At 41.2% G+C, this 13,120-nt stretch overlaps 1 protein-coding gene across 2 annotated transcripts in view; it reads right to left on the reverse strand.

Annotated features, from left to right (window-relative positions):
• The window catches only part of LOC126292057 (organic solute transporter alpha-like protein), a 336,266-nt gene that overhangs the window by 12,456 nt on the left and 310,690 nt on the right, over window positions 1-13,120 (reverse strand). For both annotated transcript variants that reach the window (XM_049985863.1, XM_049985862.1), the window contains exon 5: window positions 8,016-8,112. In XM_049985863.1, the coding sequence (XP_049841820.1) occupies window positions 8,016-8,112 (97 nt within the window). The remainder of the gene's footprint in view (window positions 1-8,015; window positions 8,113-13,120) is intronic.

Below are 13,120 nucleotides of genomic sequence, written 5' to 3' on the forward strand. Positions count from 1 at the left end.
TGGCCAGGAGGTTATTTCATGAAATATACATTCGACATGAATAAACTACACTCAGGAACACTGAAAATAATGCACCCAAAGGGAAGGAAGTTACAAATGCGAAACTTTGCAATGGTGATATCTGGTATGCAAATGATCTAAGTTTAATGCTAGTGCACATACCCAGTTACCTTGTGTTGGGGCTGCCATGAGACAGAGGAGTCTGTTTAAAACCACATGTGACACTCGCATGCCAGCTCGAGTAGGATGTTAGGCACAGAATTCCAGGCAGACATGTAAGATAACATTTCTCACAGTTGAGCCTCTTTGAAGGTGAAGTAATCGTGGGCATGAAAAACACAGGCTGGTAAACTCCCTGTGTGGCTCACCTGGTTGAATGATTTGAGTGTTCCATCAGGCAGTATTGGGAGCAGTGGAAACAACATAGCATCCACATGAGGAGCAACCAGGAAGATGACAAAGTGATAGAATTGAAGGATCGTGCAGCAAGCAATCATGGATCCTACAGTGACTCGTTCCATGATACAAGCAGACGTATGGGTGCAAATTCTTTTATAGACTATTTTGAGATGCCTTGTGGATGTGAATTTGCAATCCAGGTATTCCTGTCATGTACTGCCATTAACACTGACACATCAGTGACTCCAAATACAGTGGGCTGCCACAGATTTGGAAATGTGGTGTTAGTGATGAATCCTGATATGTTTTGGGTATGGATGACAATTGTGTACAGGTGACATTGCAAACTTTTGAATGGTAACAAAGAGATAGAGGGGCTGGCCAGTACTTACCTCAGCTCAGTACAGCTGATAGGTACACAAAACAGAACAGAAAATTTATGTATCCTAGCTTTCGGAACTTTGTTCCTTCGTCAGGGAGGAGAGAGAGGAAAAAAGGGGAAGAAGGGAAAGTGGATTCAGTTACTCACAACCCAGGTTATGAAGCAACAGGGGAAAGGTAAACAGGGAGGGTATCAAAGATGGAGGCATGGGTATCAGAGGGAAGCCAAAGATATTCTACTGTAAGTACTGTGCCAGCATCAAACCATAGAGGATGCATACAGAAGTAAAGAGGTAATATAAAGATAAACACAACTATGTAGGATGAAAAGATGCATTAATGGCTAAAGAGGAAAGGGAGAAGAGGAGAACACTGAAGAGTAAGTGGGAGTGAGGTTGGTTAACGTAAGTTCAGTCCTGGGGAATGGCGGGATGAAAGGATGTGTTGGAGTGCAGGTTCCCATCTCCGCAGTTCTGAGGGCTGGTGTTGGGTGGGAGAAGCCAAATGGCACATACGGTGTAGCAGGTTCCTAGGTCCTTAGGGTATCTATTCCAGTGACGAATCCCTCAACAATGACACCAATAACCTGACCAGTACTTTCCTCTCCCGCAACTATCCTGCAGTCCTTGTCCACAAACACTTCGGCTCTGCTACTGGGCATTGGATATCTCCTAGGTGGACAGTTCATCTGTGCCTGTTCATGCGCTCAGCCAGTTTAGTTGTCGTAATACCGATGTAAATGGCTGTGCAGTGCAGACATGTCAGCTGATGACGTGTTGTTTCACATGTGGTCCTGCCTTGAATTGTGTATGTTTTACCAGTAGCGGGACTGGAATAGGCAGTTGTAGGGGGAAGCATGAGCAAGTTTTGCAGTGGGGTCAGTTACAGGGGGGTAGGAACCGATGGGTAGAGAAGATAGTCTGGGAATATTGTAGGGTTTGACAAGGATGTTACGGAGGTTGGGGGGGGGGGGGAGGGGGGCGATGAAAAGCAACTCTGGGTGGTGTGAGGAGAATATTGTCAAGGGATGATCTCATTTCAGGGCTTGACTTGAGAAAGTCATATCCCTGGTGGAGTAATTTGTTGATATATTTGAGGCCAGGATAATATTTGGTGACAAGGGGGATGCTTCTGTGTGGTCTCGGGATAGAAACATTGTTGTTGGATGGGGAGGAATGTATTGATCAGAAGATCTGTTTGTGGTTAAGTGGCTCTAAGCACTATAGGACTTAATTTCTGAGGTCATCAGTCCCCTACAACTTAGAACTACTTAAACCTAACTAACCTAAAGACATCACACACATCCAGGACTCGAACCTGTGCCCGTAGCGGTTGCGCAGTTCCAGACTGTAGCACCTGGAACTGTTCAGCCACCCTGGCCGGGTCTGTTTGTGGACAAGGACTGCAGGATAGTTGTGGGAGAGGAAAGTACTGGTCAGGTTATTGGTGTAATTGTTGAGGATTCGTCACTGGAATAGATACATTTGCCATGAATACCTAGGCTGTAGGGAAGGGAGAGTTTGATGTGGAATGGATGGCAGCTATCAAAGTGGAGCTGAGGTAAGTACTAGCCAGCCCCTCTAACTCTTTGTTAGTATTTGTTTCAAATCTTTATATGAGATTCTCCATTAATCATTTAAACTTATGAATGGTACAGTTCCACACATGCTGTCATGCACCTCACTGCCCATACAGCTGCCATAATGATCTGGGGGGGCCACAGCTGCAAACGGCTGGTTCCCTCTAATTGTGGTATGTCATGCCTTAACAGGCAGGCATTACGTTTGTGACATTCTTCAACCCCATGTGGTACCTTTCCTACATGGTCTACCAGGGGCACTTTTTGAGCAAGATAATGCTCGTCTGTATACAGCTCAAGTTGCTTGAGACTTCCTACCTCATGTTCTGACTACTCTGGAGTCAATATTGCCTTGTGCATTGCTGTATTTCTGCGAAACATAAACCAATCTTTCTCGAGGTCAGCTTCTACCTGTGTTTCCATTCTTCGTAAATAATTTGTCATAATTTTGCAAAAATGACTTACTAACCTATGATTTGACAGTAGACACACCTGTCAGCACCTGCCTTCTTTAGAATTGGAATTTCATGTGGAAGTCTGAGGGTATTTAGTCTGTCTCATTAATCTTGACAAGTTAAGGAATTCAGCAAACTTGAGGAAATGTTGTCTGCAGTAGGAACCTTGTTTTGGCTTAGGTCTTTCATTGTTTATCAAATTCTTCTTGCAGTATCATGTCTCTCATTACACCTCTGTATACGTATTCTTCCTTTTATGTGATATCATCTTGAATGTCAAGAAGGTAATACGTATTACAGTTTTGTTTAAGTAATATAATCACTGACAGATTCTTTAACTATTATCTGATTAAAATGCTAAATATTAGTCAAGACACCATAATTACTGTTATGGTTGACTTAACATAGTAGGGAAAAATCATTGTTTGGACAAGAAAAGTTCCCTAGAGAGAAAACTGTGACTTCAGTGAGGTCACATTTCCAGACAGATATAGTTGAAGTGCTGTCTCTATTTCTTGATTTGACCCCCCAGATCTCTCAGAGTCTGTTCTGCTAGTAACCCTCCGTGTGTTTTTCAGGGGTTTACTCACTGTCATCTAGGAACTGGTAGCCTGGATAAGCATTTCCCCCTCACATTTAATGCCGATGAGAATACGAAATTATATGTTCCAGACACATATTAAGCCTCAACTTTATCTGTGATAATGAGTGCAGTCTGGAGCGATGAATTATAATTTGTACCAAGGCGGGGATATGAGCCTGGGTCTTCTGTTCATTAGGGAGCTACGCTAATTGCAGCACCACGCTGACACTGTGGCTAACAGAGCTGCGTGGATCATCCTAGTATGTCTCCATCCCTAATACCGACTCCAATTCATGCTTCAGTCCATCTGCCTAGTGAGCAAGATAGCCAGTTTGAATCCCAGCTTTGGTACTAATTTTAATTAATTGCTTTGGCCTGTATTATTTATTGTAGATAAAATTGAGACTCAATGTGTCTTTGGAACATATAATTTTGTATGATTAATATATCACCTAAGCCTGAGGTACAGGGAGAATTATCCCCATTTCGTTCAAAATATTAAGGATAATATGGAAAAAAATCCACATACATATTACGAGGTGCATTCAAGTTCTAAAGCCTCCAATTTTTTTTCTAATTAACTACTCACACGAAATCGATGAATCTGGCGTTACTTCTCGGGGTAATCGCCCTGCAGACGTACACATTTTTCACAATGCTGCCGCCATGATTCCATGGAAGCGGCGGATTCTTTAGAAGTCTGTTTTGACCACTGGAAAATCGCTGAGGCAATAGCAGCACGGCTGGTGAATGTGCGGCCACGGAGAGTGTCTTTCATTGTTGGAAAAAGCCAAAAGTCACTAGGAGCCACGTCAGGTGAATAGGGAGCATGAGGAATCACTTCAAAGTTGTTATCACGAAGAAACTGTTGCGTAACATTAACTGATGTGTGGGTGCGTTGTCTTGGTGAAACAGCACACACGCAGCCCTTCCCGGATGTTTTTGTTGCAGTGCAGGAAGGAATTTGTTCTTCAAAACATTTTCCTAGGATGCACCTGTTACCGTAGTGCCCTTTGGATCGCAATGGGTAAAGATTACGCCCTCGCTGTCCCAGAACAGGTGGCGGTGAATCTGTGTGCTTCCATTGAGTTGACTGGCGCTTTGTTTCTGGATTGAAAAATGACATCCTCGTCTCATTCATTGTCACAACCAACGAAAAGAAAATCCTATTCATGCTGTCGTTGCACGTCAACATTGCTTGGCAACATGCCACACGGGCAGCCATGTGGTCGTCCGTCAGCATTCGTGGCACCCACCTGGATGACACTTTTCGCATTTTCAGGTCGTCATGCAGGATTGTGTGCACAGAACCCATTCCAACAGAAGTATTTTCTGATGTACTATCTGATTTAGATGATAATGAATTCCACTGTAATACAGAAAGTCTAGGTCCCAAATTGTTTACTCAGCTCTGGAGGCGATCTGTTCAACAGTCATTCCCATCCCCAAAAACAATTCTCTCCACTCTCTCGATCATGTCGTCAGACCGGCTTGTGCGAGCCCGAGGCTGTTTCGGTTTGTTGTCACACGATGTTCTGCCTTCATTAAACTGTCGAACCCACGAACGCACTTCCGACACACCCATAACTCCATCACCAAATGTCTCCTTCAACTGTCGATGAATTTCAATGGGTTTCACACCACGCAAATTCAGAAAATGAATGATTGCACGCTGTTCAAGTGAGGAAAGCGTCGCCATTTTAAGTATTTAAAACAGTTCTCATTCTCGCCGCTGGCGGTAAAATTCCATCTGCCATATGGTGCTGCCATCTCTGGGATGTATTGACAATGAACGCGGCCTCATTTTAAAACAATGCGCATGTTTCTATCTCTTTCCAGTCTGGAGAGAAAAAGAATTGGAGGCCTTAGAACTTGAATGCAGCTCGTACAACACCAGTACTATTCAATACTTGCACTCTGACCTGTAGATTTAATCATTAGTATCTCTGCAGTCTGTATTGTGTATCTCAGTGCTCTGATAAGGGATCAACCAGTCAAAGTTTATATCTCTGAACACAACAAAATATGGCATGCCCTCAGGACAGTGCCATGCAGTAAAATGTTGGGACCCATTGCTAGGGTAAGCTTGACCTATATTGGATCCCATAAATGATCAGACCACATTATGCATTTGGTTTATTATTATCATGGGCACGTAGCAGGAGTTTATTTAGTTATTAAGTAATGAAGCAGAACTAAGATAGATTAAATGGAAATGGAATTACAGCTTTTCACATTACGATATCACAGGCCAACGATGGAAAAACTTTTTTGCTGAAAATACCTTATTCGTATGTTTTTTAATGCGGGAAATCCAAATATGATACTTAAAAAACTGTATCACCTGCCATTTCCTCACAAAAGAATTTAACAGCTCTTATACAGTTAAAATAATTTAAGAAGGAGGTGTAATGAATGTAGATGATGTTGGTACCATTGCTGAAAAACATTTGCTGGCAAAAGAAGGTCGATTCTATTTTTGTGTTAACAGACGGTGTTTTGTTTACTGTCAACCTAACCTCACTTTCTCGTTTCCTGTACATGTACTCAGTACAATGTCTAATCGTGGTTGTAAAAACTCTGCTGACAGTTTTTGTTATATTTGTGGTGAATTTGTGATTAGAAAACACCAAAGAAACATTATAGACTTTGTGAAAAGGGTTCATCTATCATACTTCGGATCTAAAATTGGTGATAAAGATAAATCTTGGGCGCTACATTAGGTATGTAATGTGTGTGTTGAAGATCTGAGAAAATGGTCTAAAAAGGAGAAAAAAGCCTTTAGATTTGATTTTCCTATGATATGGAGGGAGCCCAGAAATCATTCTGACGATTGCTACTTTTGAAGTGTTGATATTACTGGCAATAATTCGATAAACAAGAAGGTAAGAACCTTCCGCCCACCATCCGACCAGTAGGGCATGGTGTAGATTTGCCGGTTCCTGAGCCACCAGATGATTTAAATTCCATTCCAACAGAAGTATTTTCTGATGTACTATCTGATTTAGATGATAATGAATTCCACTGTAATACAGAAAGTCTAGGTCCCAAATTGTTTACTCAGACCGAGCTTAACTATTTGGTTAGGGATCTGGGCTTAACAAAAGAAAAAGCTGAATTGCTTGGCTCTAGATTAAAAGAAAAGAACTAGCACATACAAAGAGAGCAGCAATTTTCCAAGGTTTTTCAACAAGAGGGTGATTTAGTGTACTGCTCAGACATTCCCAGTCTGAGGAATGAGTTCGGTATTGAATACCAAAAGGAAGACTGGAGGATGTTTATTGATTTATCCAAAACTAGTTTAAAGGCTGTTTATTACACAATGGTAACGTGTATGCATCTATACCTGTTGGACTTTCTGTCATATGAAAGAAAGCTATGAAAAGCTAGAAATAGTGCTAAATAAAATAGGCTATTCTGTTCATGGTTGGATAATATGTGGCGATCTTAAAGTAACATGCATGCTCCTTGGTCAGCATCGTGGCTTTACCAAATTTCCATGCTTGAGATGTGAATGGGACAGTAGGGCTAGGGATCAACACTGATGCAGAAAGAACTGGCGAGTGAGAGAGTCTTTAAAACCTGATGAGAAGAACACTCTACGCAAAAATCTTGTAGATCCAAAAAACGCACTCCTAGCACATCTACCTATAAAAGTTAGGCCTAATGAAACAGTTTGTAAAGGCTTTGCCTAACGATGGACCTTGTTTTTAGTATTTCTGTCAAAAGTTTCCCTACAATTCAGAAGCTAAACTAAAAGAAGGCGTCTTTGTCGGACCTAACATTAGAAAATTGATGTTTGATTTTAACTTTGAATCCACACTGACCTTAAATGAGAAGGAAGCATGGGTATCATTCAAGCAAGTCGTTACAAAGTTCTTAGGACATGAAAAAGACCCAGAATATGTTTCTATTATAGCTACAATGTTAAAGTAGTTTAAAACTTTAGGATGTTTAATGAGCCTGAAAGTCCACTGTTTGAGCAGTCACCTTGATTACTTCCAGGACAATATGGGAGATGTTAGTGAGGAGCAAGGAGAGCGTTTTCACCAGGACATTAAAGTGATGGGAAAACCCTACCCAGGCCGCTGGAACACCAACATGATGGTGGACTACTATTGGTCATTTCACCGAGAAGTTCAGCAAGCGATTCATCGTAGAAAAAGCCACAGAAGAAGATTTAAAAAAAAGAGAAGAGAGAGAGAGAGAGAGAGAGAGAGAGAGAGAGAGAGAGAGAGAGAGAGAGAGAGAGCGAGGGGGAGGGGGGAAGAAAATACAAACCAATTGCAGCTGACAAGTGAAACCTCTACTAACACATATCATTGTTTTAAGTAGCTTACTGTAAATACAAACCATTCTTATGTTATAACAAAGCGTTTCATTGATTTCCCCATTTACCATATAGCATAGGATTTTTATACTATATAATAAAAAGCATATTGCTCGAAAACTATGGGTGATACAAAAAAACTAAGGCTAGATTTGGATTCGGCTCACAAAGATCTATAAAGATCAGCTATCAAAGTAAAGAAAGCTTTTCAAAACAATTTTCGCTGGCCTGTGTATGTGGCAAAGGAAACTAGTGTATGAATGAGAGTGTCAGTGACGTAGTGCTCACCTCCTCTTCCGCCCACATGACCAGCAGCACCATGTAGATAAGGCCCTGAACCATCGGCAGCTGCAGAACCAACAGTCGCAGCTTGCGGACGTTGCACCTTAACATAAAAGACAGAGCGTCAACATCTGCAGCAAACTCACGATACAGTCAAAGGAAAGTGATGACTTGTTAGATCAGTTTGGTTTTATGAGCAGGAAACGTACTAGACAGGCAATCGTGATGCTTAAAAAGAAGATCAAGGCATATTCATAGGATTTACTGAACTACAAATTTTTTCAAAGTGTGTACGACGTCTGTTGAAAAAATTTCGCCAATGTTTTGTTGGAACGAAATGCGGTTGGCATCCCTGTGCACGGCTGTGATCAACGTGTAACTGCCGGAAGTGTCATTGTTGTATGTTTCTTAGTATAGTTTAGTACCGTATTGAGTTGGTGACCAGACGTCCGCATTAATCCGGACATGTCATCCTTTTTAGCTCTCTGTCCGGGGTCCGGGCGGATTTTTACAGTGTCCGGCTTTTTCGCAAAGTTGAGCGTACTACAGTTAAATTTACAATTTGTCCCGTTCTATTGCTCTGTTCGTAAATACTTTAACTATTGGCACAGCCATCGTGATAAACACGTAGGTGGCACAAGGATCGTTGATGACATCGTTGATCGACCTATAAGTGAATGTAAAATATCGATTATTTAAAATTTTCGATTCGTATCTTCGCTTTGTATTGGTTTGACTTCCTGTAGTGCACGTGTGATTTATGAGTTACGTAAAATATTTGGCTATGCCTAAACGAAAGTGTACATTTTCTGATGTCCTTTCCTGCAAATATCCAGCTTTCAAGAAATGGAGAAATGAATTTGATGCGGAATGTAACATATGTGGAGCTGGAACATACGTCTCAGTGGCCAATAAAGGTAAGAAATAACTCGACAGTTTAACTGTCATGGTTTTATTTCATTGTTTCATAGTCATTCAATTTATCTGTATTCGGAAGGTTAAAGTGCAGTTTACGTGTCGTCAGCTGCTGCTTTTATTGTAAATGTTGGTAGCGGTGCGTCGAATGAAGGGAGATGAATGGTCTTATATTTTTCGCTTTGTAAACAATTCTGTGTTCTTGACACAACAAAACAATTGACGCCACAGTGTCACCACAATGAATGTTCTTAATTTTTTTTATATTGCTCAGTTAACCACCACCTGACCATCAGTAACAATTAACTACTAGTTTCCCGGTAATTCCCGGCAGTCACGTGATTTGTCCAAAGCTGACGGGTTGTATCCTCGTCTGCAGTTGACCCGTTTGATGTGTCCTCTTTTTTTCTTCTTTTGTCTATCCTCGTCTGCAGTTGACCCGTTTGATGTGTCCTCTTTTTTTCTTCTTTTGTCTTCCTTTTTGAAGCTCTTTGTCCTCCTTTTTAAACAACTGCATCTGGTCACCATATATTGAGTAGAACGTTGTGTCACACAGTTTGCAATTTCGAGATAGCAGAGTGAGAGGAGCAACGCGTCTGCATTAACTTTTGCTTGACACTCAAGAAAACCTTTACAGAGACACACCAAATGCTGCAAGAAGCCTATGGTGAGGGGTGCTAAAGCCGTACTCAGTGTTGCGAATGGTTCACATGGTTTAAAGATGACCCTAGCTCACGACGGCTTTTGACTTATACCGACGACACTCGTGTCAGGAACGTCAACGAAATTGTGGGCGCCAATCAAAGATTGAATGTCCGAGAGATTGCAGAAGAATGTGACATTTCAGTTGGATCATGTCATGTTCAGACACAGCATCTTGGACTGCATCGTGTTGCCCGACTATTTCGTCCCACGGCTCATGAGTCAAGACCAGAGACACCTTCACCTCATAATCTGTGAAGAGCTTTTGGCTTGCCAACCAAATAGTCCTTAAGACGATCACAGCTGGTGATGAGACATGGGTGTAGTAGTAGTAGTAGTAGTAGTAGTAGTAGTAGTAGTAGTAGTGTGTTATTCTGCCTTACGGCAGGTCTTGTCATGGGTTAAGCCTCTTCGACTTTTGTCTGTCCATAGCCAGTCTTTTCATTTCTGAATATTTATTTCCCCTTTATATTGTCCAGCATTTGATATCTTCTTTTTCCTCTTCCTCTTTTTCCCTCCACCATTCCTTCTATTCCTTCCTTCAATATACAGTCCCTCTTCAAACAGTGTCCAATTGTAATGCAACGGACAACTGAAACTACCGATACCACTGGCTGGCGAGGTGTGCGGTGCCATCAATCAACTTGAAGGAGCAAGTGAAGTCTAACTGTGTAAACACAAACTGAAATATTATTATTTTGTTACAAAACTGTTAATATGAGGACAATTATAAGGTATATTGTCACAGAACTATATTATAAACACTCTTCATTATTCATACTATGTTTTTCATATATGTATATGTGTGATGTGTAAAATATCGATTTACACCAAAGTTGGCAGTACTGCACAGTTTGTAACCTCTGTGAACAGGAGCCGGTTGTTGGCGGGTGTAGAGACAATGGGCAGTTGGTGTTGAGACATCTTCTAATACGCTTGCCTTGAGAAGGTCAAGGATAGAGGGAACGAAATGATGTATTGGAAAAGCTGTTACATTGAAAATTATTGAATATCGTCACGATCAGCATTTATTAAATAAAAGTTGGAAGTTTAAATATGTGTCAGTTCTTACTCAGCAGAATAGACACACTGGACCTCAAATTGATTTAACAAACAGTGGATGGTGAGATTCATCACTGGACCACGAGCGTGCAACAACGACCAAGAAAGTTATACTACTCTAAATTCAAATTGTGATGATACCTTTCTTTTTCCATGTCTTCAGCCCTGTATGTACTCTGTTGTTAGAGTGGACAGCGTGACGGGGACTTGTGGTCGACTAGACACACCAGGGAGACCACAAAGGTTCAAAATGATAATTTGTAGCTTAATATACTATTACTGATAATAATTAATATTTGTCCCCCGGAGAAAGAGGTGCATTACACAATCCAGTTCCGTTTTCTCTTTCTGATGACTTTCAGCATGTTTGTTTCTTCTCCAAGACTTCTTAATACTTCTTCATTCCTTACTCGATCTTTCCATTTCATTTTTTCCATTCTTCTCCATAACCACATCTCTAGCGCCTCCAATTTCTTTCATCTTCCTTCCTCAATATCCAGGTCTCCGCACCATATAGTGTAACAGTCTTTTCCTCAGATCTTTGTTTAGTGGTCCGCAAAGTAATTTCTGTTTCCTCTTGAATACTTCTTTTGCCATTGCAATTCTTTTCCTAATTTCTGCTAAGCAATACATACCATCCATTATTACACTTCCCAAGTAATTGAAGTTATTCACTTGCTCTATTTCCTCTCCCTCTATTTTCATACAGCCTTTTCTCCCCTTTCCTCCAATTATCATACTTTTGTTTTCTTCTTGTTGATCTTCATTCCATACTTTTCTAATTTTGTGTTTAGATCACCTACCATTTGTTCCATCTCTCTCACACACTCTGCCATCACAACCATGTCGTCTGCAAACCTTACACACTCCACTGTCTGACCCCCTATACGAACATGGGTCTAAGGTTATGATATTGAGACCAAGGTTCAATCTTCACAACGAGTAGGGAAAGTTTCTCCAAGACCAAAAAAAGCTCGTCAGGCCAGGTCAAATGTCAAAGCCAAGCTGATAGTTTTCTTTGACTTTGAAGGATTACGTCATCATGAATTCTTACCACAGGGACAAACTGTTATTCGATGGTACTATCGCGACGTGTGTGACTCTGCAACAAAATGTGATAAGGAAACGGTCTGAAATGTGGTGACACAGTTCATGGCTCTTGCATCACACTAATGCACCCCCACATTCATCCCTGTTGGTGCATGATTATTGCGTAAAAAACGGAATCACTGTCGTGCCTCATGCTCAGTACTCTTCAGACCTGGCCCCTGCAGACTGTTTTTATTTCCAAAGTTGAAAACGCCGTTGGAAGAACGAAGATTTGCAACGACAGATGAGATAAAAGAAAATTCGCAGATGGCGCTTTGCGGGATCCAGCAAGTGGCCTACCAAGACTACTTCTGGACGTGGGAACTGGAGGAGAGTATTTCGAAGGACAACATGCACAGTAAGTAAAAGGTAAGCGTAGAAAAAAAATTGTGGAGGAAGTTCCAGAATTTTTTGGAACAGACCTCGTGACGTGATGCAGTATGTTTGGAATTTCCAGAAAAGTAGATGCACACTGCAGGGAATGAGCCGAGAGGAAACTGTGAGAGCGAAAGATTAAGACAGAAGTGTTTACATTAATGAGAGTGTAATGCGAGGAAGCAGTGTTCTACTAATGAACCTGTAATCAACTAACGAAATAAAAGATATGTTCAGATGTGTGATTAAAACTCAGGATGAGAGAGTATCGTCGATAAGATTCACTGCTGACATTGACCTTCTGAATGGAGTGAACAGGCTATTGAGTTTAGAGCACGGGTTGAAAGTAAACCAGTGTAAGACAAAAGTACTGACAAAAGTGATGCAAATACCAGTCTGATTAGATAAGGTTTCAAAGTGATGCAGAGATTGGGAACCTGCTTAGGAATGCAGGTGTCAGTATTCGGTTCATTGCTACAATACTAGGCACACACAATCAGTTTAGAAAGGAGATTGCTGACAAATCACTTGTACGACTCATCCTACAATATTGCTCAAATGTGTGGGACCCACACCAAATAGATCAGATGGGGATATTGAATGTGTGCAGAGAAGAGCAGCACAAAGTCACAGGTTTGTCTGACCAGTGGAAGAGCATCACGGAGATGTTGAAAGAAATGAGCTGACAAACACTTGAAGAAAGACGCCACCTATACTGCGGCAGCCTACTTGCAAAGTTTCTAGAAATAACTAAGTGATGATTCTAGAAATATATTGCAAGCCCATACAATTACTCTTGGAGGGACCACTAGGGAAAGATTAGATTAATAACACAGTGTCCACAGAGATGTTTAAAAAGCTATCCTTGCCTTACTCCTTAACTGAATGGAATGTCAAGTACCCTCCGCCAAGCACCTGACATTGTTTTGCAGAGTGTGGATAATGATGTAGCTATAGTTTTCAGGTTG

Source organism: Schistocerca gregaria, chromosome 9 (genome assembly GCF_023897955.1).
Source record: "Schistocerca gregaria isolate iqSchGreg1 chromosome 9, iqSchGreg1.2, whole genome shotgun sequence".
Lineage (NCBI taxonomy): Eukaryota > Metazoa > Arthropoda > Insecta > Orthoptera > Acrididae > Schistocerca > Schistocerca gregaria.